Here is a 24,798-nt window from a genome sequence, read left to right as displayed (position 1 = left end):
CTGGAAGCTCAGTTTGCTGAATTTCTTGGGAGGGTGAGGCCACAGTGCCAAGTGCAGATAGAGGCAGAGAGCAGCTCGAGCTGAAGCATTCACCTAGCCTAGCCTCTTAGCAGCTTGACATTCTGCATAACAGACTTGAGACACGCTTCCTAGGTTCAAGTCCTATGTCTGCCACTTCTTAGAGGCGTGATCTTGGGGAAGTTACTTAGCTGCTCCTTGCAACTCTTTCCGTATCTGGACATTACAATACCTTTCTCAGAGGATTACTGTTTGTTCAAAGATAGGGTCTCACTCTACAGCTCAAGTTGGCCTTAAACTTGCAATGATCCTCCTGTTTCTGCCTCCCGAGTGCTGGAATTATAGGGATAACGTACCAAGTCTGAGACTCTCACAGGATTAAGAGGATTAAGCTAATGCTTGGTGTCTGAAAAGTTCAACCGCAGCTTCCACTTCAAGTGTTAAATGTCTGGACTGATTTCTGCATCTGATCTACACCACTGAGCTACAGATCCAGCCCTTATTTTAAGATAGTCTCACTAAGTTGCCCAGGTTGGCCTCCAATTTTTGATCTTCCAAACAGCTGGGATTACAGGCAAGCACTGAAAAAAAGGGCCTGCTGTCTAACACACACAAAGGATGACATATGTGATGCCACTGGTCAGTCTGAACTTGAGGGCGGGGCCCTGTCGTCCCATCATTTCCCATGCCGGATGGACACAGTGGTAGATGTTTGCTAGCCAATTCTGAATGCACTTTTACTGTGGGCAGAGTGTTCTTGTGATCCTCCATGGCCCAAACAGACCTAAAGTTCATTGCTTTGTCCTGAGAGACAGCCTAGTGCCCTTGCCATTTGGGGGCAGATGGTGAGGGTTGATGAAACTGACGATGTGCCCTTGTTCTCCTGAGGTGGGAGACTTCGGCTTTCTGTCTGTGGGCCACTTGAGTAGGGCAGGAGCTCAGCCACAGGGGATAAAATAGGCTAAGGCTGCCTGGGCAGAATGTGGAATCTGGCTGGGTTGGAGTCTTGGTGACTGTATTAGGTGAAGGCGGGCTGTGACCCCTGCCTGCCCCCAGTACTACGAGCTGTGGCCTGTTCTGAGCAGTTTGAGGTAGGCAGTGGATGGCAGCAGAGGTGGAGGTTTCAGAGAATTGCAGCCAAGGCCAGCATGGCCTGGGATATGGCTAGTACAGCCTTTAGCAGGCATTTTAGAGATCTGTGGAGAGGAGTCTGTTCTCTCCACGTTCTCCCTTCCCCTCAACTTCTGCCAAAGCAATCAAGAATTCTAGCCCTGGAGTTAGACCTGGGATCAAACCCTCTGCTTTTATCAGCCATGAATCATGGTGGACTTCCTTGTCTTCTACCTTCAGGCCTTATGGTACAGATCCAGAGGAAGGTTTGCCTCATGGATATAAACAGCCTGTGGAAACTCTTAACACTGTAGCTTTCTTAACCAAAAGACTTGAAAATACAACTCCAGTGAGTGAGAGTCAGTTTAATATTTGGATCAACACTAAAAAAAAAACGTGATTAAATTATATCCCCTCCTTGTAATAAAATTGCTTTTGTTGGGTTTTGCTGTTTCTCATGACAACTTTATGGCTTCATTCATTGGCAGTTTTTGTAACCCAGGCTGGTCTTGAACTCATGATCCAACTGCCTCATCCTGCCAAGTTCCTGGGACCTTTACATGGGTGCTAGAGCAGATTACTATTGCTCTGAATTTTATGAGAAAATGATTGTGGGGATGTGGCTTAGTGCTAGAACACTTGACTAGCATATGGGAGTTCCTGGGTTCAATTCCTAACACCAGAAGAAAGAGAAAAAAGCAAAACTGGGGGTGGGCTGTAGCTGGGTAGAAGAGACTGCCTAGGGAAGTACAAGGCCCTAAGTCCAACACCCAACATGAAAAAAACAAAAACCAGTCTCTAGCTGACAAATTTTACCATGCACCATTTATTTTGAGACACTATTTCATATAACTCAAACTGGTCTTGAAGTAGCTGTGGAGCTAAGGATGACCTTGAACTCCTGTCCTGCCTCTACCTCCAAAGTGCTGGGATTAGAGGCATGAGCCACCAAACTAAGCCCGTGTGTCCTTTTTTTTGAGACAGAGTCTCACAGTGTAGCCCTGGCTGATGTACAACTATGTAGATCAGGCTGACCTCGAACTTAGAGATTTGCCTGCCTCTGCTTCCTGAGTGCTGGGATTAAAGGCATGGGGTACCACCTGGCTTCCCATGAGGTTAATGGCTGACTTTTGCTTATTTTGGTGCTAGGTTCAAACCCTGGGCCTTACCCTTACTAGGCAAGTGCTCTACCACTAAGCTATACTCCCAGGCAATTGCTGGTTTTATTTTCTGTTGATAAAATCTATCACTAAAATGTACAAATTGGTTAGAGGTTAGAGAGACAACTGGTTAATCTGAGACATTGGGAACACAACAGTTTGTGGGTAGATGGATGCAGAGCTGCTGGGACAGAAATAATCAGTGCCCAAGCATATAGCCTAAATGTTGCTTTCAAAGTATATGTTCTGTGTGGTGAAGCTAGGCTGTGGAAGAACTGGGGATCTCAAACCTTTTGTAGACACTGGGGTGGGACTGACTAGACTTGGAGGAGTCATCAGCATGGAAAAGGAGACCCAGAATTTCAAAATGATGGCTCCCGTCCTTGCCTTAGGTCCTCATGAGTGCTGGACCTGCTATTATACTTGCTAGGTCCAAGTTATTCAGGTTCTCTGAGATGGGCATGGTATTTTCAACTCAGCTAGAATAAGATTTTGCAGGTAAAGATAGTGCTGGGTTTAGTATAAAGCCTATAGCCAAAGTCCCAGGTATGTAACACCGGGCCAGTCCTAAGCCCAATGTATGCCTGGCATGGCAGCCCATCTGATGCTTCCTGTCCCTGTTAGAAGGTTCTGTACTGTCTATAGGGGAAAGCTGATACTTAGAGAGGCTGAGGCTACCTTTTGAGACCACACTCTGACTGCCACCTTCCCGCCAGTGTGCGCAGAGGAATAAGCCTCACTGTCCTTGGCATTCACGGCCTCTGGGGCAGATTCTACTGTCTACCTCTGAATGCTTTGGAAGGTGCCTGACACTGATTCCTTAATGTGCAGAGGCCATCCAGCTCCTGATATGGCACCTCTCTCCTTACACTTCTCCCAGGATACCTATCTTCCAAAGCTGAGTGCAAGCTGAGTTCCTTTCTCTGGGCAATTCTCCCTGGCCACTCCTCGGTCTATCTTAGACTACTGCAGAGGCAGAAAGAAGCGAGCTGGGCTAGTTTTGCTGGCCATACTAGAGGGTAAGATTCTCATCCGGTGAATGTGAAATGATGCCAAGAGGTAAGTGCTCAGGCTAGCCCTGCAGAGTGAAGGTGGCCAGTAGCCCCTTGTTCCTGTGACACTGACCTACATCCTTTATGCCTGATGTCCTGATGCGAGTGACCGGGTCTGAGCAGAATGGCCTGTGTCCAGACCTGGGCGTCAATCCTATCGAACGGCTTACTCTAACTTCAGCTTCTCTGACTGTAACCCGGGGTCAACAGCAAGAGCTGGCTAGCCAAGGTGTCTAGCAAGTTGACACAGGCGATCACAGCCGTCCTAACGAAGGTGACAGTTCTACCTACTGACTACGACTTGTTTGCTACATGAAGGGCATTGCTTTTTTTTTTTTTTTTTTAAATACGCCCTTGAGGAGACTGAAGCCAGAGGTTAACTTGTAGCGTAGAGGCTGGACTTAAGGCCAGGCAGTCAAATTCAGAGCCTGCATCCCACCCCTCTGCTGTTAGGAGTGTGTCCCATGAGGACCTGAGCCTAGTGCTTGGCAAGTGCCACTAGGGAGATACATCTCAGCACTGTGACGACTCTTGGACACTCCTGACTGGGTTCTCCCTCTCTAAGATGCCTGGAGCTTGCCTCAGCCTCTTGAGTGCTGAGAGCCACCATAACTGGCTAGCCCTGTAAGTCCCTATAAGGAGACTGTGGCCCAGAGAGACCCCGGTTTCCATCCCAGGTCATGTACAATATGACCCAGGGGAAGAATCCCTTGGATTTAAACCTGGCTTGGAATGACACAAAAGATCATGTTCCCATCCAAGACCCTGCACTGGTTCCTGAGAAAGCGGCTTCAACTGCTGCCAGGAGATGCTGTCTGACCTGATGGTGTGGGAAAGGGCCAGGATCCCCAGCACGAAGAAATACATGGACAGCAAGAGGTTGATGTACTCCTGGGAGAATATCTGAGGAAGAAATACAAAAAGAAACAAGTCAGGGTCGTCAGAAGCCAGGATCCATCTCCTAGAGGTTGGTCTCATTCTATCCCTCTGGAGTTAGGGACCGTCAGCAAGAATCTCTGACTCTAGGCTTCCATTCTCACAGCTAGGGGGAAGGGCAGTACCTCAGGTCCCACCCAGATGGACTCTACCCACAACGGAGTCTAGATGCTTACATATGTGATTCCGTCATTTGGAGAAGGGTAATTACTATGTGTGCCCAGGGTCTTACATGGAAGTCCTAAGGGCACAGGGGAGGGGTCTGAAATCAAACCCAAGAGCAGTTTCAGAAGCAAGAATTTCTTTCTTTCTCCCTGCTCAAATACCTGGGAGCCCCTTCAGAGTGGCCCCCAAGCCCTAAAGCATGCTAGTTACAAGATCTCTGGGTACCTTGACCCACTCTTCAACTCAACCCTTGCCTCTTCATGCCTGTGACGGCAGCTCAAAGTCGGGACACCAGGCCCTGACAGCTACTTCATGCCTGTGACGGCAGCTCAAAGTCGGGACACCAGGCCCTGACAGCTACTTCATGCCTGTGACGGCAGCTCAAAGTCGGGACACCAGGCCCTGACAGCTACTGCCCCATCTCATCACTGCCAGCTGAAACAGAGATTCTGTCACAATGCTCCAAAGCTAGTCGTCTCATACTCACTCTGGAACTTGGGAAGGCTGTGTTGAATCTGTGCCTGCTGCAGCCTGCTCCACCAGTCAGTGTTGACTCTTAACTGGGAGGCAGGCACGTGCTTTTTGGGGGCACAGGGACCATGCCACTTGAGTAAGACTTTATAGTTATCTGTTTAAACACCAGGCTGATCGTGTCGGTGACCCACTTCAAGCCTTGCCACTGTTTCCTTTGCTGCATGCCGTTCCCGAGTGGGAAGGCCTTGTAGGCCCTCCTGATGGAGGCTGTAGATCACTCTGCCCTGCTCACACACTGTGTTTCATACTCTGCAGCCTCACTCCCATTCCCAGGCAGCCTGGGCGTGTGTTCTTGGGTTGCTGAGATGTCTTTTCCCCCTTACCTAGGTTACTCCAACTCTTCTTTCATCAGCTCTCGGCCCTGAGCAGCTTTATTCGGGACCTGTCTGACCTCTGCCCAGCAGTATGGCTGCATTTTCTGACTGCCTGCTGTGTGCAGGGCATGGAGCCCAATACTAGCCATACAACGAGGAGTAAGGCAACTTCAGAGTTCATATGCTGCTAAGAGAAAAAGAATCTCAGAGGATGCTGGGAGCCAAGGGAGTGCCATGACAGATTCCAGATTCACCAAGCACGACTGGAGGGCTGCAGGCAGGGTTGTGGCATGATTTGAGGGCCTGAGATGATCCTACTGCTGCTGTGTGTACAGAGCAAGAAGAGGCAGCAGAGTGCCCAGCGAGAGAGGGTCCTACACGAGCCAGCAGAGTCCAGTCTGTCCTGGACCAACAGGATGTGCAGAGGAGCTGGGTATGGGGACAGAGAAAAGGGGCAGGAGCAGAGGGACTCCTGGTGCTCTTGGCTGAGGAGGGTGTGTGTGAGAGAGAGACAGACAGACAGACAGACAGACATGGGCTCCAGTAGGAGCTCACAATGGGCTGGGTCTGTGCCTTTTGTCAGACACCACTTCACACTTGACGCACAAGGCCTAAATTCAGAAAGACTGGACAGCCAGCAAACCATTGTGAGGTAATGGGGGCTCACTCCCCATTTACAACACAGCTGGTGGCCGAGAAAGATGGGAAGTTCCTCAGGAAGGTGCATGAGAAGAAAGGACTTCTACTCATGGGTCCTCCGGGGAGGAGACAAGGGAGGCCTATGGGCAAGTGTCTGTACTGGGACCAGCTCCACTGGCAAGTGTCTGTACTGGGATCGGTGGAATACACAATCAAAGACTTTAGGTGATTTCATCTGTACGCCTGGATGTTGCTAAGGCACAGTTATGAGAGCACAGGAGGAGAAACTCACAGCAGGGAGTGCGAGTGTTACAGCTCTGGAGGGAACGGCATCCTGACTCGTCAGCAAGTCAGGCTATACCTGGAGCTGCAATAGGACAGAGCTCTGGTTTTGAAACAGGGTGGGTTTCTTTGGTTGGCCCTTTCTCCCTACAGGGAGCAGCCTTATTGCTTGGTGGCACCTGGTCCCCTGGGCTGCCTAGAGCCTGTCTAGGAGGAACATAGGTAGTTAGAAAGCAGGAAAGGGCTAAGTGCCACCGAGGTGGGCCTTCTCTTGTTACACAAATCACACAGCCATCAGGCTAGAGTTCTTGCAGAGATCGGTGGCCACATTGTCCCACAGCTGTGTCAGGTCCACTGCCCAGAGAGAACAGACTGAGTGAGCAGTGCAATTCCCAGCAACCACATGGTGGCTCAAACCATCCATAATGAGATCTGGCGCCCTCTTCTGGCCTGCAGGTGTACACGCAGACAGAACACTATATATAATAAATAAATAAATCTTAAAAAAATAAATCTAAACATTAATTAAAGAATTAAACTAAACATTAAAATGTGAGGAGGACAGTTTGGAGGCAGGGGGCTGGGTGTGAACTCACACACTCAGCATAAGACTCAGAGAGCAGCATCAGCTGGATCAGAGGCCGTGCAGGGTGGCAGGGTGGCAGAAGACTGGATGACAGCGTAGGATTGCGGGGTGCCAAGGGAGGCCCATGCACATCGCTGCCTCTGACAGTTCAACTCTCAGACACACCAGAGGGACTCTGGAGCAAGTCCTCTGGTGGAGAGGGAAACGGAGGTGAGCACTGGGGGCAAAGGAGAATCAAGAAGACAGGGCTCTGAGCAGAGCGTGCTCCAAACCAGTACCCCTGACAGATCAGCTTCCGTGTGAGGTCCAGGAAAAAGGAAAAGAAATTAAAATTGGGGCTTTTACTCGACTCTTGATGCTATCTGGGGTGAGGGTCCAGCTCAGTGGTACAAAATGTGCTTGCACGCCTTAAGGCCTTGGGTCTGGTTCTCAGCAACCCCACTTCCACCATCACTACAACTTCCACTACAGAATTGGGCACTGTGTGTCTAACTGCAAACGGAGACCCTGTTTTCCTGCACAGACTTGTGTACCAAAGTAGTTTGTGCCACGCTGTGGAACGAGCAAATTTGTAGCAGCACTGCCATGATACCCCAATACTGGGCATTGAAACCATCAGGCAGATTTGACTGTGTTGATACAGGCAACCCCAACACCTTTCCACACCCTCAAACATTTAACATATCTAGGTCCATCATTACAGGTTCTCAAGAAACTACAGGAGCAGGTCCAACTTGTTTGTACCTTTCCTTAGATTGAAGTATGCATGTACACGTATGCACGCATGCACATTTCGTTACTGTGTTAATAATGGAATCCAGGGCCTTGTACATGCTAGGCAAGCATTCAATGACCTAGCTACACTCCCTGCCTTGAAAAAATATTCATCATTTAAATGTACTTTGCAATTGCAAATTAAAGCTATTCTTAAGTTTCAACAAATAGGAAGTAAGTGCTTGTGATACATTAGTTAAAAAATACCAAGAGTTTATTTTAATGCTTTCCTCCTGATGTCGAGGCACGCTTACCAAAAGCCTGAAGGGAGCCACATAAACGGTGACACTGATTGCTCATTGTGGGATCTACTGCTTTCTCTCCCAACACTCTTCTGTGTAATGTTAACCATCTGGTACATGTTACTTTCACACCCAGAAAGCAATACACATAGCAGAACATGTACACGGGGAACAGGTTTAAGGAGCATTTAGCTACATGAGAAAATGCTCATGACATTTTCAGCGGGAAGTGGAAGCTACAGAGAGGCTACATCGTGGGGCCACAGCTATGGAGAGAGTATGCACAGGGAGGCAATGGAAGACACAGCTCCGAATCGGAACTGGGACTGTCTCTGGAAGTTGAGTTTTGGATGGCTGCCACTTCTTCCTTTTTACTTTTCTGTTTTCCAAGTTTTCAACATTGAGCCTGCTCAACTTTTATTGGGAAAATAAACCTTAATAAACCAATAAATCAATAAAGGTAACTGGTATGGTAGAGGTATGTCTGCAACAAAAACTACATTCCAGACCAGCACAAACACCACAAGGAAGCAGAACTGGTAGCCGCAGAACCCAAAGCTGGTGGGAACGGGGAGTAAATACCAACAGGCTCTGGCTGGGGACTTAGGGCTGAATTATTGTTCTTCCTGCTGTTTTCTATAAATGGTCATTCATAAAATCAAGTTATCTAGGCAGCCAAGGACTTACTTTGAAGAAGAGGTAGAGCCCCAAGAGAGTGCAGCTGGCGATGATGGGGAAGCGGGCGGCATCTCGGCTGGTGATGGTTTCCGGCATGTCTGACGAGCTCTACAAAGAGAAGGAATGTGTGGCTGAGGCACCCCGGCTACAGGCTGCTGGAACACAACGTTTCACCAGTCATCTCCTGCACCCGCCATGCCGGCCCACTTTGGCATCTCATTCCTCGTCTCAAGGCTTTTGCTAATGTTATTCCCTCTACCACAGAGGTTTATAATGACAGATGTTATAATTAGCAAAAATATGGTAAGGAGCTGACAAAGGATAAATATTTACACAAAAACGAACTGAATATAAAACAAAAGCATTTCAGTATTGTAAATATGGGAAGAAACTGAAAATGGAGTGATAATGTAGCATAAGGACTAAATTAGTTTTATAGAATTTAAGTCGAAGTCTTCAATGAAACTTCGTTAGCGTTAGTATAATCCTGGTTGAAATTTGTACTAAAAAAACTTTCAACATGGAAGTGGTGGTGCACCTTTAATCCTAGCACTCAGGAAGCAGAGGCAGGTAATTTTCTGTGAATTCAAGGCCAGTCTGGTCTACGTAGTCAGAACCATGGTCTCAAAAACCAAACCAAACCAAACCAAACCCCAAATCCTCATTGTCTTTAGGAACCCAGCTAGCGTCCCTGCTGGGAAACCTTTCTGACTTCTCCCAGAGATAGGTCTATTCCTCAACCCTGTTTTCTTTAGAGATGGATGCTCACGGACTCTGCCACTCAACCTACTTCAGCCTCCTGAGAGGCTGGGATTACAGGTGTGCACAGCTTGGCTCCTCCATTTTATATCACAGCTACCTGAAGTCCTAGCAATGCCAGACTAGACTCCTACTCATGCCAAAGGAAAAAAAAAATCTCTCCAGGGCAGCACTGTCTCATCACAGCACCCAGAAGTTCACTATCACGACATCCATCTTATGATGAGGCATCTACATCCCTGGGAGAAAGGACCTCAAGCGGCTGTGGAGGCATACCAATAATTTGGCTCATCAAAATCATCAGGAAAAGGCATGCTAAGAGGGCAGCTATCTGGAGAGGAAGATTCTGAATCTGAGAAGTTCTTGTGCCCTAAAGTACAAGACTGTAAAAGGGCAAGGAGACAGGAGCTAGGCAGCAAGCCTGTGAAACCATCACCAGGTACGGGAGGTGTGTAGTATGTGTGCACCCCATCCACTTAAATGTATAGAAACCTGGGCAGCCTTTTGGATGGCAGTTTGATGGGGTGCATAAAGTTTACACATGCCCAATGACACACAGAGCACATACCTATGGTGTGCATGTGTACCCCTTTTATACAGACAGGGCCTCTCACTTCAACCCATAGTACTTCAATTTAGATAGTCTGTCTAAATAGCTTGCTTGAGGGCTCCTGTCCCTGTCTTCTAAGTGCTGGGATTACAGGTAAACTGCCACACCCACCCAGCATTTATCCCAGTGGTGGGATCTGAACTCTCGTCCTTGATCTTGCCGAACAAGTGCTCTGCCCACTGAGTCACATTCTCAGCTCCAAGTCTCATTCTTTGTAAAGTTCTTTGTGTGGTACTGGGGATTAAATCCAGAGCCCCACAGAGTTAGGCAAGCACTCTGCTTCCAAGATTCCCAGTCTGTCATTCTACAAGCTCAAATTAAAGAACATCAGGATTCCATTTCTCATCTACCGGAATGGCAAGAATCCATGCCTGTAAGATACCGAGCTGATGAGCCACGGGACAAGTGAAGGCCAACAGGTCTTCCTGTAGAAATAATTTTGATAAACGTCAAAACCTTACTGTACATATTCTTTGGCCAAATAATCCCAAGTCTGAGGATCTTTCCTACAGACAGTCATTGCTGAGTCTCAGTTTACCCCTCTGTCAAACAGGGTGACAATCTGCAGCTTTACTTACCTCAAAATGGGGGAGGAGTGCTATTAAGAGGTTGGAGACTAGGATACATAGGAGGCATTTAAAAAAAAAAAAAAAAAAAGGCTACCGTGATCTTGTAGGTGAATGCAAAGGTCCTTAACAGGCTCCCCTCAAGGCAGGGCTGAGGGGCTGCCCCAGACTGCAAGCAGGCCACTCATCCCTCCACCAATCTCCCCAGTTTGCCAGGAAGGGGGAGAAGTGTGGGCAACTCTGACAGGGAGGCCCAGCTTCCTTCCTTCTCTCCTCTGCCAGCCCCTGGCTTCTGCTTTTGGCAGCAGAGCAGTGACACTTGGCCAGTACCCTGCCTCTGTGTAGCTCCACATGTTGAATACATTTCCTGTGCAGCGGCAGTATGGGTACAGAATCATCCGGACGGCTGCGACCTCAGTGAGTCCCCAGGCAAGTGGGCTACAATCTGACAGCTTAAACAGACTGTTACAATGAGAGTCATGTGAGGCAGCATGGACATGCACGCTGAGACAGGGCATGAATGCCCAGTGGTTAGAGAGTGTGCCGAGGCCCGAGGCCCAGCAGCCTCCCAGCTGCATTTGGGATAGTGATCCCTCCCACCCCCCGAACCTTCATTTTCCTGACTGCAAAACCAGGACTCCAGTCTCTGCAACGAAGTACTCAGCATAGAGCCTGGAGTCATCGCTGGTCTCTGTGCCATTTCTATCACTGTGTGCGGGAATCACGGGTAAGCCGACACTAGTTCTGAAGGGAAGTGAGTGTCACAGGTGGCTACAGCAGATGCCATCTAAAGCCTTGAAAGCCAGACACAGGGTCTGGAATGCAGCAGAGGCCCGATAAAGGCCAACTGTGTGCAGGCGTTTGCTCTGTGTGCACACTGGAGCAGTTCTCAGGCAGGCCTGCACAGAGAGGCTTGGGACTCGAAAGCACATTCAGGACTTTGTGGCTTCCCAACAAACCAGTGCTGTGGCTCATTTCCACAAATTCCTTTCAGTTCAGCCCAATCCCAGGGCAGGAAGAGGCTTCGCGTTATTCGATGACAAACCAAGGTTGGACAGATGCTTCCAACAGAGGAATCTGGTCTCCTCTGTGGGTGACGGTTATAAATATCTCACGCTGCAGTGTTGAGTCAGAGTGGGAGCCTTGCGATCTGACTGGTAATAACAGAAGGCGAATATTTACGGAGCCCTTTCTATGTGCCAGGCGGTACCCCAGGAGCTTTTGTGCACAGCCCCTGCTCCCAGCAGGTACTTTTGACATATGAGGAAAGGAGGCTTAGAGGAAGGAGTATCTTGCTTGGTGTAACACAGATGGTGAGTGGGACTGAACCCAGGCAGCCTGGCAGCCTTTCTACTTGTTACTAGCTGTCTTCCCCCTCCCCTCCCTGGAGAATTCTGTTGGCACTGATGATGCTAGAGCCCTGTGGCCTTCCCAAGACACAAATCCCGAAGATGAAGAACAGTTTAAACCAGCCCCACCCCCCAACACAAGACAGGGTTTCTCTGTGTAGCTCTGGCTGTCCTGGAACTCACTCTGTAGACCAGGCTGGATCTGAACTCAAGATCTACCTGCCTCTACCTCCAGAGAGCTGAGATTAAAGGCATGCACCACCACCACCAGGCTGAACAGTTCATCTTTGTAGTTGATTTACTACCAATTTGATTTGGGTTTTTAAGCCAAACATGAAAAGAATTAAAGAATCAGGAGAAAGTTTCACAAATGGCTGAAATAAATGTAGCTTTCAGTATCCTGGGTATTTAGATATCAGGGTGGAAGCCAAACAGCAGAGGGAGCCAGATGCCCAGCTTCAAGCCACTGGCACAGCCAGAGCCCTGGAAGGACTGCTTCCTGACCACACCCCAGAGATAGCCTGGGATTCCTGGGCCATTGTATTGCTGTCTCCCCAGACTGAGGCCCTGGGGTCTCCTGTACTCACCCCACACTCACCCCCTTTGCCACCGTTCTGCCTCCTGGCCATGCCCCGAACTTATCTTCTCCTCATCTTTGCCTCCCCAAACTGTACCAGCCCTTTTGTCTCTCCTTCTAACTGACAGAGCACTCTCTCTAAAGCCTACACCTGCCTGGAGTTGTGTAAAGACCTCCGGAGTAGATTATGTGGCCCTCCAACAGCAAAGACACAACCCACGCCAGAGTGACTTGTCACAACCTCTACAGAAGACCATTTTGTAAAACCTAAGGATGGAGATTCAGGTAGTCTTTGACTCAATAAACCAATTTCAAGAAACTTGCCCTACAAACAAATTATGAAATAGTAAATATGTAAGGATACTGATTTCATCATGGTTTGTAGTGGTTAAGGACTACAGCCAAATGTGGAGGCCTCTAAATTAGCGGCTCTCCAATTTTGAGTGTGCACTAGATTTACCAAGAGGACTTGCAAACACTCTTCTGGGCCCACCTGGAATTCTGACTGTGAATCTGCTTTTGCTGAGAGCTCGAGTTCTGCCCTTTCAGAACTGGTGCCCTGAACAAACTGTGGTTCCAGCACCTCAGGAGTTGAGGCAGGAAGAGTGCTGGTTAGAGGCCATGCCGAGCTACCTAGTGACTACCAAGGCCAGTCAGAGCAACATAGCCGCATTCAGCCTCATAAAAACAAAAACAAAAGCCAACCCCCTCCCCATTCTCCTGAAAAGGACCCTTCCAGACACACCGGCACACTTGGGTGTCCAAAGGAACATTTCTATGTATGGATGGGTAAACGAGACCCAGGCACCAGGGACTGCTGCTGGCAGAGGCAGCTGGGGTGGGAGGCGTTCACTGTGTACCTGTGGGCCTTTTGCATTGTGTACCAGGGACCTATTTCACTACAAAAAGGCTGAGGCAGCTGTAAAGCAGAAAATGACTAATTCACACTGCTAAATAAAAACAAGCTGCCGAGCAGCATGTACTGAACAATTGCTTCTATAACAGACCTACCTGTGAGTACCTACAAAAGCAAGTGTATATTTGTATACACACAGAAAATGTTCTAGAAGGCAAGCTGGGGATATAGCTTGGTGAGAATGTACTTAGCATGTGTGAGGCCCTGGGTTAGATTAGGAGGGCCACAAAAAATGAAAACGTTCTGGAAGGTTCCACAAGTAGCTGGGCATGTGTGTCGCTTCCAAGCGGTTCTGAAGCGGCTTTCTTTATGCTCTACAGCTGCTTGAATTTTACACATTTTAAGTGTTACGTTACCTTCAGGATTCTTTTCCTCAGAAAGGGTGTAGGTTCCCCAAGCATCCTGTCACGGCACTCAAGTCCCTCTCCTGGGCCCCTGTTATACTTCTCACTGCTCCCTGACCTCAGCCTGCTGAATTCTCATTCACGTGTGCAAAGATACCTGTTGCCTTTTCCAGGAGACCTTGGCTGATCATACATTCCGTGTCTTAGCCCAGCACTCCTGGCACCCAGCCCAGGACTTGACAACAGATGCCCAGTGCTGTTGGCTAAGAGGTCCCTCTGTGCTCTAGGTGAAAGTTCAAAGAACCTACCCAGCAGTCAGCTCCTGATTGGCTGGAATTTATTCCCTCTGGGGACAGGGGTTTCTGACACCCCTGCTGTGACTTTTCCCAAACATCCCTGCACATCTCACCTTCTTTTGCTTAGGGTTTTACAATCTGCTCTGCCTCTTGTGGACACTGTGGCCCCAGGGGAACTGTCCTTGAATGCTCTCTCTCACAGGCCCTGGTATCAAATATCAGCTGGGAGTGCCAAGCTCCTGCCTGGGTCCTCACTCTTAATTCCTCCCTCCTGTCAGATGAGCAAGGTGGACAAAGGAGTCATTTGGCTCATCCTATCTCAGGTCAAAACACTACTTGTGTGTCTTCAGAGGCACTGTCTCAAGGATGGCTCCCCCATCTTCTAGAACGGGACCCACCCGGTTCATTCTTGAATGGCAGAGCAGAAAGATCTCCATTCTTTGACCCTCAGTTCTTTTTTCAAACCGACCTGATAAACTAACTGCCTTTGCCTGCTGCTCAGCACTGACAAAGGCAGGTAAAGATTCCCTAAGCTCAGAGCATCCTGGTTACTGAGACCGGGAAGCCTCTAATGAATGGGCGAGCCCTGCTGTGGTTTTCATCTTCTAAGAAGGCCTCTCTGTGGACAGTGCTCAGAACATGTAGAGATTATGGCCCCCTTTCTTCTATCCACACCCTCTGCTTGGCTACACTGAAGTGCCTCCTTCCTTCCTGCTTTGTTACCGTTCTTGCTTTCCCCAGCTTAGAATGCCCTCTCCTGGCTGGAACTGTACATCTCACCCAGTCAGGACGCCTGCCTGCTCCGCCTCTATAGCCCACCGCAGCCCTCGCTGAGCCTCGCCTAGCTTCCTAGACTCCCTGGAAACAGGGCTCTGACCTACCCATCTCCCATCTATGCGGCATCCCTGGTGACAGCTTAAATTTGAGAAACACTGGTGCCTGGAAGATATTTTCTGCAAAGAGTGGTTCATGTGCAGAAGGCGGCAAGGAAAACCACTCAGTCTAGCAGCTGCTCAGCCTCGCGCCATGCTGCCCAATCTCCCCCTCCCCCCAACCACCACCACGCCACGCTGCCCTCCATCTTTTGTCCTATTCGGTGTTTCAGAACTTGCCTTGGCACCAGGTATCTGCCTGACCAGACTGGGAGAGGCTAAGGACACCTGAAATCTGCTTAGAAGAGGCAGAGGAACAAAGAAAATGGGTCTGAGTGCTCTCTCTGCATCTGCCCAGAAAGAGCCAGCCCAGCAGTAGGTTTCCTGAACTTGGGCATAAAGGCGGTGTACCCTCAGCCACTGCTCACACTGGGCGGTGTTTCCAGAATCTGAACTGAAGCAGTTTCAAAAATGCCAGCTGCCCTGAGGGCCTGCCCTCTCTGAGTAGGGCAGCTTCCTCTCCAGGCCACCTTCAGGTTCGATGGGGGGAGGAACAGTGAGGAACTGTACACTCTGAGGCTGTTGGAGACAGGATGCCAGGAAGGGAGAAACTGTTGGTTTCAATGGGCTGTAGAGGCTTAATATGGGGCAGGAGATTTGGGAGGGAGGGAGGGAGGTGGAAGGTTCTGGAGTCCCCCTGGACATCAAATGAGACAAATGTCATGGAAGGCCAAAGGCAGGGTCTGCCCCAGTCTCAAACAGTTCAACAGTGGCTATTATTCAGAAGGTAGACTCAATCTGCAAAGGGATTTGGTTTTAATGGGACCTGGGGAGAAAGGCTACTCTGGAATCAGCATCTGGGCTTTAGTTTGGAGAGATCCAAGGCTGGGTGCTAAGTAGGGAGAAGAAATCAAAGAAGAAATCTAAACCTGGAGAGAACCAAGGTGCCACATTCCCAAGAGCTGGATGGCTGGAACTGGTTCCAAATAGTGAACAAAAGACAAGCAGCTGAACTGGTGCTCTAGTCCCCACCCCCACCCCACACCCCTTTTTTTTTTTCTGGGCAACTGGGTCTCCCTCTGTAGCCGAGCTACAATTTTTGATTCTCCTGCCTCAGCTCCCTGAGTGCTAGGCTTACAAATGTGTGCCATCATGCCAGGCCTCTATTTTAATTTTTTTTTTTTTTTTTTTTTTTACATTTACTTAGTGTGAGTGTGACGAGGTCAGAAAATAACATGCAGGAGACGGTTTTCTCCTTCCACCATTTGCGTCTCTGGAATTTACCTCAAGTCATCAGGCTTGGCGGCAAGCGCTTTTAACCGCTGCGCCACCTCCCCGCCCCTGGGTTTTGTTTTTAAGGCAGGGAGAAGGGTCTGATCAAGGGGTTCCAGTCAGGCACACACGCAGCAGTGATTCCTGTGCGACAGAAATCAGGGTCTAGGGATGGATATGGATGCTACAATTAACTGTGGGTGTGGCCAGGCATGGCTCCTAGCAGAAGGATGACAAAAGATGGTGCCTTTCAGAGCCATCTGTAAGGAACACACTAGGGCTGACCCAAGCCACGGATGGGGTGATCGATCGAGGTGAGGAGCAAACACCTGGCTGCTGATTAGCCACAGCATCAGGTGGGGCTAGTATGGCTGGGCCCGGCAGGCTCAGCCAAGTCAATGCCTGCCTTTGTGTCTGAGGTCGGGCCGACAGCGTTCCCAGCTGTAGCATGAAGCAAAGGGTCTGGGGGAGGGGATATGGCAGGGTCTGTCTGCGAAGCCGCTATCTGAGGACAATGCTAATCCCCGCTTTGGGGAGTGGCCAGATTCTGGGACACCAAAGGCCAGCCACAGATGTGGACTCGGGTGGAGGGAATGGTGATCGATGCCCGCCCGGGTGGGTGCGTGACGCGGGAGAAAGGGGCCAGCTATCGGGTTTGCAGGGACAGGTTCGTGGGGGCTGTGGCCGGGATGGGGGTGGAAGGCGCCCACTCTCGCCCTGACCCTACCTTGCCGCGGGCGCAGCGCACTGAGCGCAGGGCGCCGAAGAAGATGGGCAGCAGCGCCATGAGCAGGAGGCTGCCGTAGGCCAGCGCGATGCCCTCGGGCGTGGAGGGCGGCCGCGTCGAGACGTTGGTAGGGCTGCCGGCCTCGGCGCTGCCGTTGTGCGGGTCGCTGAGGGCCGAATCCATGGCGAGGCTGCGCTCGGGCTCCGACTCCAGCTCCGGCCGCCGCAGCACGAACGCAGATGGAAGGCGAGGTACTGCGGGGAAAAGCCACGTTCCCCTAAAGAAACAGGAAGTGACGTGCCTCCTCGCCTTTCCGCGCCCCGCAGGGAACGCGCGCGCGTTCACGCTACCCCCCTTCCTCCCCGCCCCCAGATCGCCCTCTAGTGGCGGTGAGGGAGGGGAGGCTTGTTGCTAAGCAACTTGGGGGCCGACCCACAAAAGCTCCCTGGACCATTTTGGCTGTAGTCCATCCTGAGACTTGAGGACCCATTCCTTAGTCCCAGGTGATTTCTTCAGTACCGGGCTGTCCTGCTCGCCACAAATCCTCAGCCTTCAGCCAAGAAGGATGCACACATTCATTCGATACTCAATTGTCCATTTGTGCCTTAAATATTTATTGGGATGTCCCACTTATCTTCTGGTCACTCTCCTAGGGTCTGAGGACACTGAAGAGAACAAGCAAAAATGTGTCCTTGCACTGACGAAGCTCGCATCTGAGTGCGTAGGAGCTGGGAGGGGAAGACGGAAAGACTAAAATGAACAAAATAAATTATGAAGTCTAAAATATATCTTTTAGAATAGCTTTAAAATGTAAAGATGTCAGCATATAGGTATGAGTTCTAAATCACGTTAATGTGGATAAATTAGAGAAAAATAAAGCAAAATAGGGAAGGTGTGTAAAACGTTTGCAAATGTACTAATTGCTTATTATGTGCCAGGCAATAACAACCCTACCACTCCATAACCCCATACAGTTTATACACACTGTGGCTCTCCTCATAATTGGAAGATGTGTTTGTTCAGTTGGCTTGTTGACTTGGCACTTGATTGAAAAAGCCAATTAGGCTAAAATGTAGTATTTTCAAAAGCAACTGGTTATAGACCTGGAGAGTTTATAAAATTATGGTTACATACTTCAATACTCAGTTCAATTAATATGTTGCTTATTTTACCTATTTCTAGGGTTCTTGTTCTTGCTAAAACCATAACATCACATTATGTTCTAATTACTCATCTGCTATCTCTGAGGCTTACTTACATCTTTGTACTGATGCCATTTTTATGGACATTTGCTGACCAGAATGGTGCCATGTTATCATTCCTTGTCTGCTTTAAAAAGCAGTTAGTAGCCGGGCGGTGGTGGCGCACGCCTTTAATCCCAGCACTGGGAGGCAGAGCCAGGCGGATCTCTATGAGTTCGAGGCCAGCCTGGACTACCAAGTGAGTTCCAGGAAAGGCGCAAAGCTACACAGAGAAACCCTGTCTCGAAAAACCAAAAAAAAAAAAAAAAAAAAGCAGTTAGTTTATGCATGTTAAATAACTCAATCTTGGAAGCCAGGCATGGTGGTACACGACTTTAATCCCAGCACTCAGAGACAGAGGCAGGTAAGTATATCTGTAAGTTTGAGGTCAGCCAAGGCTACACAGTGAGACCTTACCTTTTTTTTTTTTTTTTTTTTTGGTTTTTTGAGACAGGGTTTCTCTGTGTAGCTTTGCGCCTTTCCTGGGACTCACTTGGTAGCCCAGGCTGGCCTCAAACTCACAGAGATCCGCCTGGCTCTGCCTCCCGAGTGCTGGGATTAAAGGCGTGCGCCACCACCGCCCGGCGTGAGACCTTATCTTAAGCAAACAAACAAACAAAACCAAAACAACAACAACCCTCCCCCTCTTTAAAAATTCAGTCTGGTGGCTGGCATGATGACTTGGAGGTAAGAGCAGTTTGTTTTTAGAGGGCTGGAATTGGTTCTCAGCACCCATACAGTGTCTTCTTACATATGTAACCCTACTTCCAGGGGCTCCAATGACCACTTCTAACCTCCTCAGGCACCAAGCATGCACATGGCATAATACATACATGCAGGCAAGACAGTCATGCATGTAAAATAAGTAAATCTAAAAAATAAAAAAAATCAATCTTAGCTAGGTTTGGTGGCACATGCCTTTAATCCCAGCATTCCAGGGGCAAAGCCAGCCAAATCTCTCCAAGTCTGAGGCCAGCCTGGTCTACACAGAGAGTTCCAGGCCAGCAAGGGCTATTTCATAAGACTCTGTCTCAAACAAGCAAACACAAGATTCAGTCTTATTAAGTTTAATCTCTTTCATTTCTCAGAAAGTGTTGTGTCTTTGTTAGGGTTTTATTGCTGTGAAGAGACACCATGATCACAGCAACTCTTACAAGAGAAAACATTTAACTGAGGCTGACTTACAGTTTCAGAGGTTTAGTCCATTATCATCATCATGGTGGAAGCATGGTGGCATGCAGGTAGACATGCTGCAGAAGCAGCTGAGCGTCCTGCATCTGGATCGGCAGGCAACAGGAACAGTGAGCCACTGGGCCTGGTTTGAGCTTCTGAGACTTCAAAGCCTGCCCCCAGTGACACACTTTCTCCAACACGGCCACAACTCCCAACAGTGCCAGTCCCTATGAGCCTATGGGGCCATTTTCATTCAAACTACCACATGGTGCAATGGTATAATGTTGAGTAAAGTGTGATGGATCTCTTTAACAATTGAATTCAAATTTTTATTAAAATTTCTCTCTATGTGTTTATGTGTGTGTCTGTATGCTACATGTATTTGGGTGTCCTATGAGCCAGAAGAGGGTGTGGGATACCCTGAAGTTGGACCTTCAAGAAATGTGACTCTCCAAGAAACAGATCAAATAAAAGAATTTGTTATGGGTTACAAGAATTAAAAACAGCACTTCTGTATCAAGGTGGAGTCTCCTGTGTGATAATGGTATGGTGCTTGTTAGGGCCCTGGGGCTCAAGGTGGGGTCCCCCGGTGAGTTGTATTGACTTCAGTCGGAGCCTGAGGAACGCAGAAACTTGGGCTCTATGAAGGTGCAGGCTGCCGTCTGTAGGTGTTCCATCTCCAGGAGCACTTTCTCCGGGAGTATCTTCTCCAGGTGGCTCCCAGGAAGACAGAGAAGTGCTCCCTGTCTATAGACAGCCTACTCCTTCCTCAGGGATGGTGTACTTGATTGTCTCAGTAAACCTTGCAGGTAGAGCATTCATTAAGACCCCAGACAACCCGGTAGCCTTAATCCGTGTGAGACCAGGCTGGATGCCTGTGAAGTCCTACGCAAATACTTGCTGTTCTAGCTGCTAAGTCCACAAACGACTATTTGTGTACTAATGGATGAATCTACCATTCCTTCGGGCCGCTTCTCAGTCTACGGCCTTGCATGTTCTCCTTCCAGCACTATGGGGCCAGCAGTGTCACTGGAATGATATAAAAGAAACAATAAAGTTGTCTCTGAAACCAGGAGCGGTGGCGCACGCCCTTCATCCCAGCACTTGAGAGGCAGACGCAGGCAGTCCTCTGTGAGTTTGAGGCCAGCTTGGTCTACATAGTGGGTTTTAGGACAGCCAGGGCTGTAGAGTGAGATCCTGTCTTAAACAACACAACACAACAACACAACACAACTGTCTCTGCCCCTCAGAGCATCTTGTATTTGTTCCTAGTTTGTGTGCAATGCAGATGTACCCAAGATTTTTTTATTTTTATTTGTTGACATGATCTTATGTCACCTGGGCTGAGGATGACTCTGAGCTTCTGGTCCCCTGATGCCACCTCCGGAGTGCTGAATTACAGGCACGGGCAACCAGATCCAGCTTTATTCAGTGCATGTTAGATAAAAACTTTTGTAATTGAGCTATATCCCTAGCCCCAAGTTTTTAAAATATATAATATTTTTATTAATTCTTCCAAGAGTTTCATACATGCATTCAATGGAGAGAGGGAGTGGAGCCCTGAGTGAGTGTGTGTTGTTCGCCATGGACACAGCCATGGTAAGGACCCCAGTGCCCCACGGGAATGGCAAGGCCTTTCCCGGTGGAGGCACAGAGAGACGACAAAGCCTTCCTTGGGTTTGAATGTGAATGTTGACAGTGTGTGCCGAAAATGTCCCCTGTAGCTTTCTTCTCCTGCTGTATGTCCCGCAGACTCCTCCCTCCAGAGACAGTTCCTACTGAGATTAGCTAACCCTGCCTCCTTGTTCAACTGTGCATAGTAACTCCACCTCCTTGTTTAGCTGAATGTAATAACCCCTCCTCCTTAGTCGGCTGAGTACAATACTCCACCTCCCTCTTCAACTGTATGTAACAAACACACTGTGCTTCTGGGGGTGGTGGTGGTGGTGGCTTTTCCATCACTGAGCCCACCCCACCCACCCCAGCTTTTCTGAATCTCTCTTCTTTCTTCATTTTTTCACCGCCTCAGTCAGATCAGTCCCTGGAGATGTGCAGCAGGACAGTCAATGCGTATTCATCTTCTCTCCTTCTCCTTTTCTTTTGTTTGTTTTTTCTGAGATAGGGTCTCTCTACGTCGACCTGGCTATCCTGGAACTTGCTATGTAGATCAGGTGGGTCTAAAATTCCCAGAGATCTGCCCATCTCCCAAGCACTGGGGTTAAGGAATGTGCCATCATGGCCGGTTTGCAAGTTGTGTTTAACTCCATAATCCTAGAGAAATTCTTATACAAGCCTATTAGGAGAAATAATCACGATTTTTTTTTATATTTTGTAAAATTTTTTCTTTTCTTTTTTTTTTTTTTTTAAAGATTTATTTATTATGTATACAGTGTTCTGTCTTCATGTACGTCTGCAGGCCAGAGGAGGGTGCCAGATCTCATTACAGATGGTTGTGAGCCACCATGTGGTTGCTGGGAATTGAACTCAGGACCTCTGGAAGAACAGTCAGTGCTCTTAACCTCTGAGCCATCTCTCCAGCCCCTATTTTGTAAAATTTTTATTGACAAATAATTCACATAATATATAATCTGCCTGTTTGCACAATTTGATAGACTTTCATCCAGCATCTTCATAGGCCCATGACACCATCACCACTTTCTATTTTAGAACATCTCTGTCTTCAGTTTCATACACGCATATAATGTATGGTGATTACATTCCACCTTATTTTTTTATTTTTATTTTTTATTTTTTTTTGGTTTTTCGAGACAGGGTTTCTCTGTGTAGCTTTGAGCCTTTCCTGGAACTCACTTGGTAGCCCAGGCTGGCCTTGAACTCACAGAGATCTGCCTGGCTCTGCCTCCCGAGTGCTGGGATTAAAGGCGTGTGCCACCACCGCCCGGCTATTTTTTTAAATGAATATAATATTTGCAATTGTAACCATTTTTAAGTTCACAATTCAGTGGCATGAATTACATTCAAGATATTAATTATACTCATGATATTCATTAATTACACTCATGATATTAATTACACTTGTGGTATTCATTGATAATCATGATTTTTATGAGTGTGTGTATTCATGTGTGCCTTTGTGTGCAAGCATGTAGGCCTGAGAGTAGTGGTGAGAAACTAGAGTCAATCTAGTTTGGGTTTCTATTGCTGTGAAGAGACATCATGACCATAGCAACTCTTATAAAGGAAAATATTTAATTGTGGTGACTGGTTTATGGTTCAGAGGTTTAGTCTATTATCATCATGGTCGAACATGGTGGCATGTAGGAGACATGATGCTAGAGAAGGAGCTGAGAGTTCTTATATCTTGACTCATAGGTAACAGGAAATGGTCGGAAACACTGGGTGTGGTACTGTGGATGATTGATTGATAAATAAAACACTGATTGGCCAGTAGCCAGGCAGGAAGTATAGGCGGGACTAACAGAGAGGAGAATTGAGAGAACAGGAAGGCGGAGGGGGACACCACCAGCTGCTGCCAGGACAAGGAAGATCTAAGGTACCGGTAAGCCACAAGCCTCGTGGCAAAGTATAGATTAATATAATGGGTTAATTTAAGATGTAAGAACTAGATAGCTAGTAGCCTGAGCCATTAGGCCAAACAGTTTAAATAATATAAGAGTCTGTGTGTTTATTTTATAAGTTGGCTCCAGGACTGGCGGGGTTTGGCGGGAGCTGGAGAGAAACTCTCTAGCTACAAATGGCGCCCAATGTGGGGCCAAGAGTTTCCACCTAAAACCTAAAAAAAGGATTCTAAAATGGAGCTAAAAACAGCTTCCTAGTTGTCTCTCTGAAGTTAACAACAGCCTTTGGGTTTCAACTACTATGGCAGGTTTGTACTAATCTCTGGCGGGTTTGTGGCATGCGTGCAGGCTTGACCTATGCTATGTTACACAGAGGTGCCTCCAAGCTGCACACTATGCTGTGTATTGGATATAGTTTTTGCTAGTTAAAAAAAAAAAAGAGGTTTCTGGGCTACACGCAACTTTGATAGAAACATAGACCCACTGTTTCTAAGAGTTGATGGCTCCCAGAGCTGGCAGTAAACTGTACCACCATTATGTTGGGAGGCTGAGATGGGCAGAGCCAGCAGCCACAGCACAGTTTCAGTCTTAGAATGCTACAATAGATTCACGATAAAACAGATTCAGATGGAACAAGACTTTAAATGCTTTACAATGTATGTAAAAATGTAGGTAGGCTTAAAAGAGAAAGAAAAAGGAATATATACAGTTATATAAAAAATACATAGTTTTAAAAAATAAAGCCTTTAAAGAAACAGTAAAATTAATATAAAAAATAAGCCATGTAAAGATGGATATCACACAGAGAATCTGGATTATGTTGTCTTTGAGATTTTTAACTATAGAGAGACATTTGATTTTAAAGACTGATGAGTTAAACCAATATGCATATTTTATTTTATTTTTTTAATGTTATGGGAATAAACATCCATCTTTTTTTTTATTTAATTTTTTTTTAAATTTATTTTTTCATTGGTGTTTTACCATGGGTGTTGTGTCCTCTGGAATTGGAGTTACAGACAGTTGTGTGCTGCCATGTGGGTGCTGGGAATTGAACCTGAGTCACTCTGGAAGAGCAGCCAGTGCTCTTAACCACTGAGCCATATCTCCAACCCTGTATATTTTAAAGATACCTTAACTTCAAAATTTGGATCTAAGGATATGTTGCTTTGGAAAGGAGGCTCTGCTTTTGTTTCCACAGAAAGCCAGAGGCAATGGATTTGTTCCAGATTAAGATACATCAGGTTTGACCAGGCAAGACCACCTAAAAGGTCTCCGATGACACCATGGCCCAGATAATCCAACATCCAAAATGGTTTCAAGGCAACTGGCTCAGATGATACACCCTCGCGGACTACTCCATAATCCTAAAATTTTCTTTGTGTCCCCATAAAATACAGTGCTCCCCTCCAACAGAAAGTAGTAAAAGCCGGGCGGTGGTGGCACACGCCTTTAATCCCAGCACTCGGGAGGCAGAGCCAGGCGGATCTCTGTGAGTTCGAGGCCAGCCCGGGCTACCAAGTGAGTCCCAGGAAAGGTGCAAAACTACACAGAGAAACCCTGTCTCGAAAAACCAAAAAAAAAAAAAAAAAAAAAAAAAAAAAAAGAAAGTAGTAAAAAAACTACGCCCAAATTCCCAAATATACCAAGCTGGCTTTGGAGATAAAATTGGCTCACTCCTTCTCTAAACCCAGACATATTGCTTTAAAAAAAATGGTTAAGAGATTCTTATGTCCCAAATCAAAAGAGCCCTCTGATGTGAGACAGAAAAAAAAAACAATATTTTTACTTAAAACAGGTTAATTATAAATACAATCTCTTTCTAAAGAAGAAAAGGGGATAGTTTAGATATGATAAGATAAAAGGGTAGATCAATAAACCTACTTTTAAAGAACAACAACTTGTTTAAAATGTTTTACATTGGTATAGATTTTAGTTTATTGATACAAGTTTAAACTTAATTTTGTTATACTGTATATATATTTCTACTTTCATTTGAGGTATTATGTTTATGTAACTCATTTAGATTGTAATGGATAATTAAAAAATACAAATCAGTTAGTCTTC

The 24,798-nt window shown here is 47.4% G+C and overlaps 1 protein-coding gene across 2 annotated transcripts in view; it reads right to left on the bottom strand.

The window, feature by feature from the left end:
• Hm13 (histocompatibility minor 13) overlaps positions 1-17,087 on the bottom strand; it is a 39,255-nt gene extending 22,168 nt beyond the window's left edge. Inside the window, exons 1-3 of one of the 2 annotated variants that reach the window (XM_052726314.1) lie at positions 16,779-17,087; positions 8,500-8,598; positions 4,161-4,243 (exon numbers count right to left, since the gene is read on the bottom strand). In XM_052726314.1, the coding sequence (XP_052582274.1) occupies positions 4,161-4,243; positions 8,500-8,598; positions 16,779-16,961 (365 nt within the window). In that variant the 5' untranslated portion in view covers positions 16,962-17,087. The remainder of the gene's footprint in view (positions 1-4,160; positions 4,244-8,499; positions 8,599-16,778) is intronic. The other variant, XM_052726313.1, reaches the window with a different exon arrangement.
• Positions 17,088-24,798: the final 7,711 nt, after the last annotated feature.

This window comes from Peromyscus californicus, unplaced genomic scaffold, assembly GCF_007827085.1.
Source record: "Peromyscus californicus insignis strain IS unplaced genomic scaffold, ASM782708v3 Scaffold_7__1_contigs__length_154581171, whole genome shotgun sequence".
Classification (NCBI taxonomy): domain Eukaryota; kingdom Metazoa; phylum Chordata; class Mammalia; order Rodentia; family Cricetidae; genus Peromyscus; species Peromyscus californicus.
The sequence above is the reverse complement of the archived record's forward strand: the minus strand, read 5'-3'. Positions and strand labels throughout refer to the sequence as shown.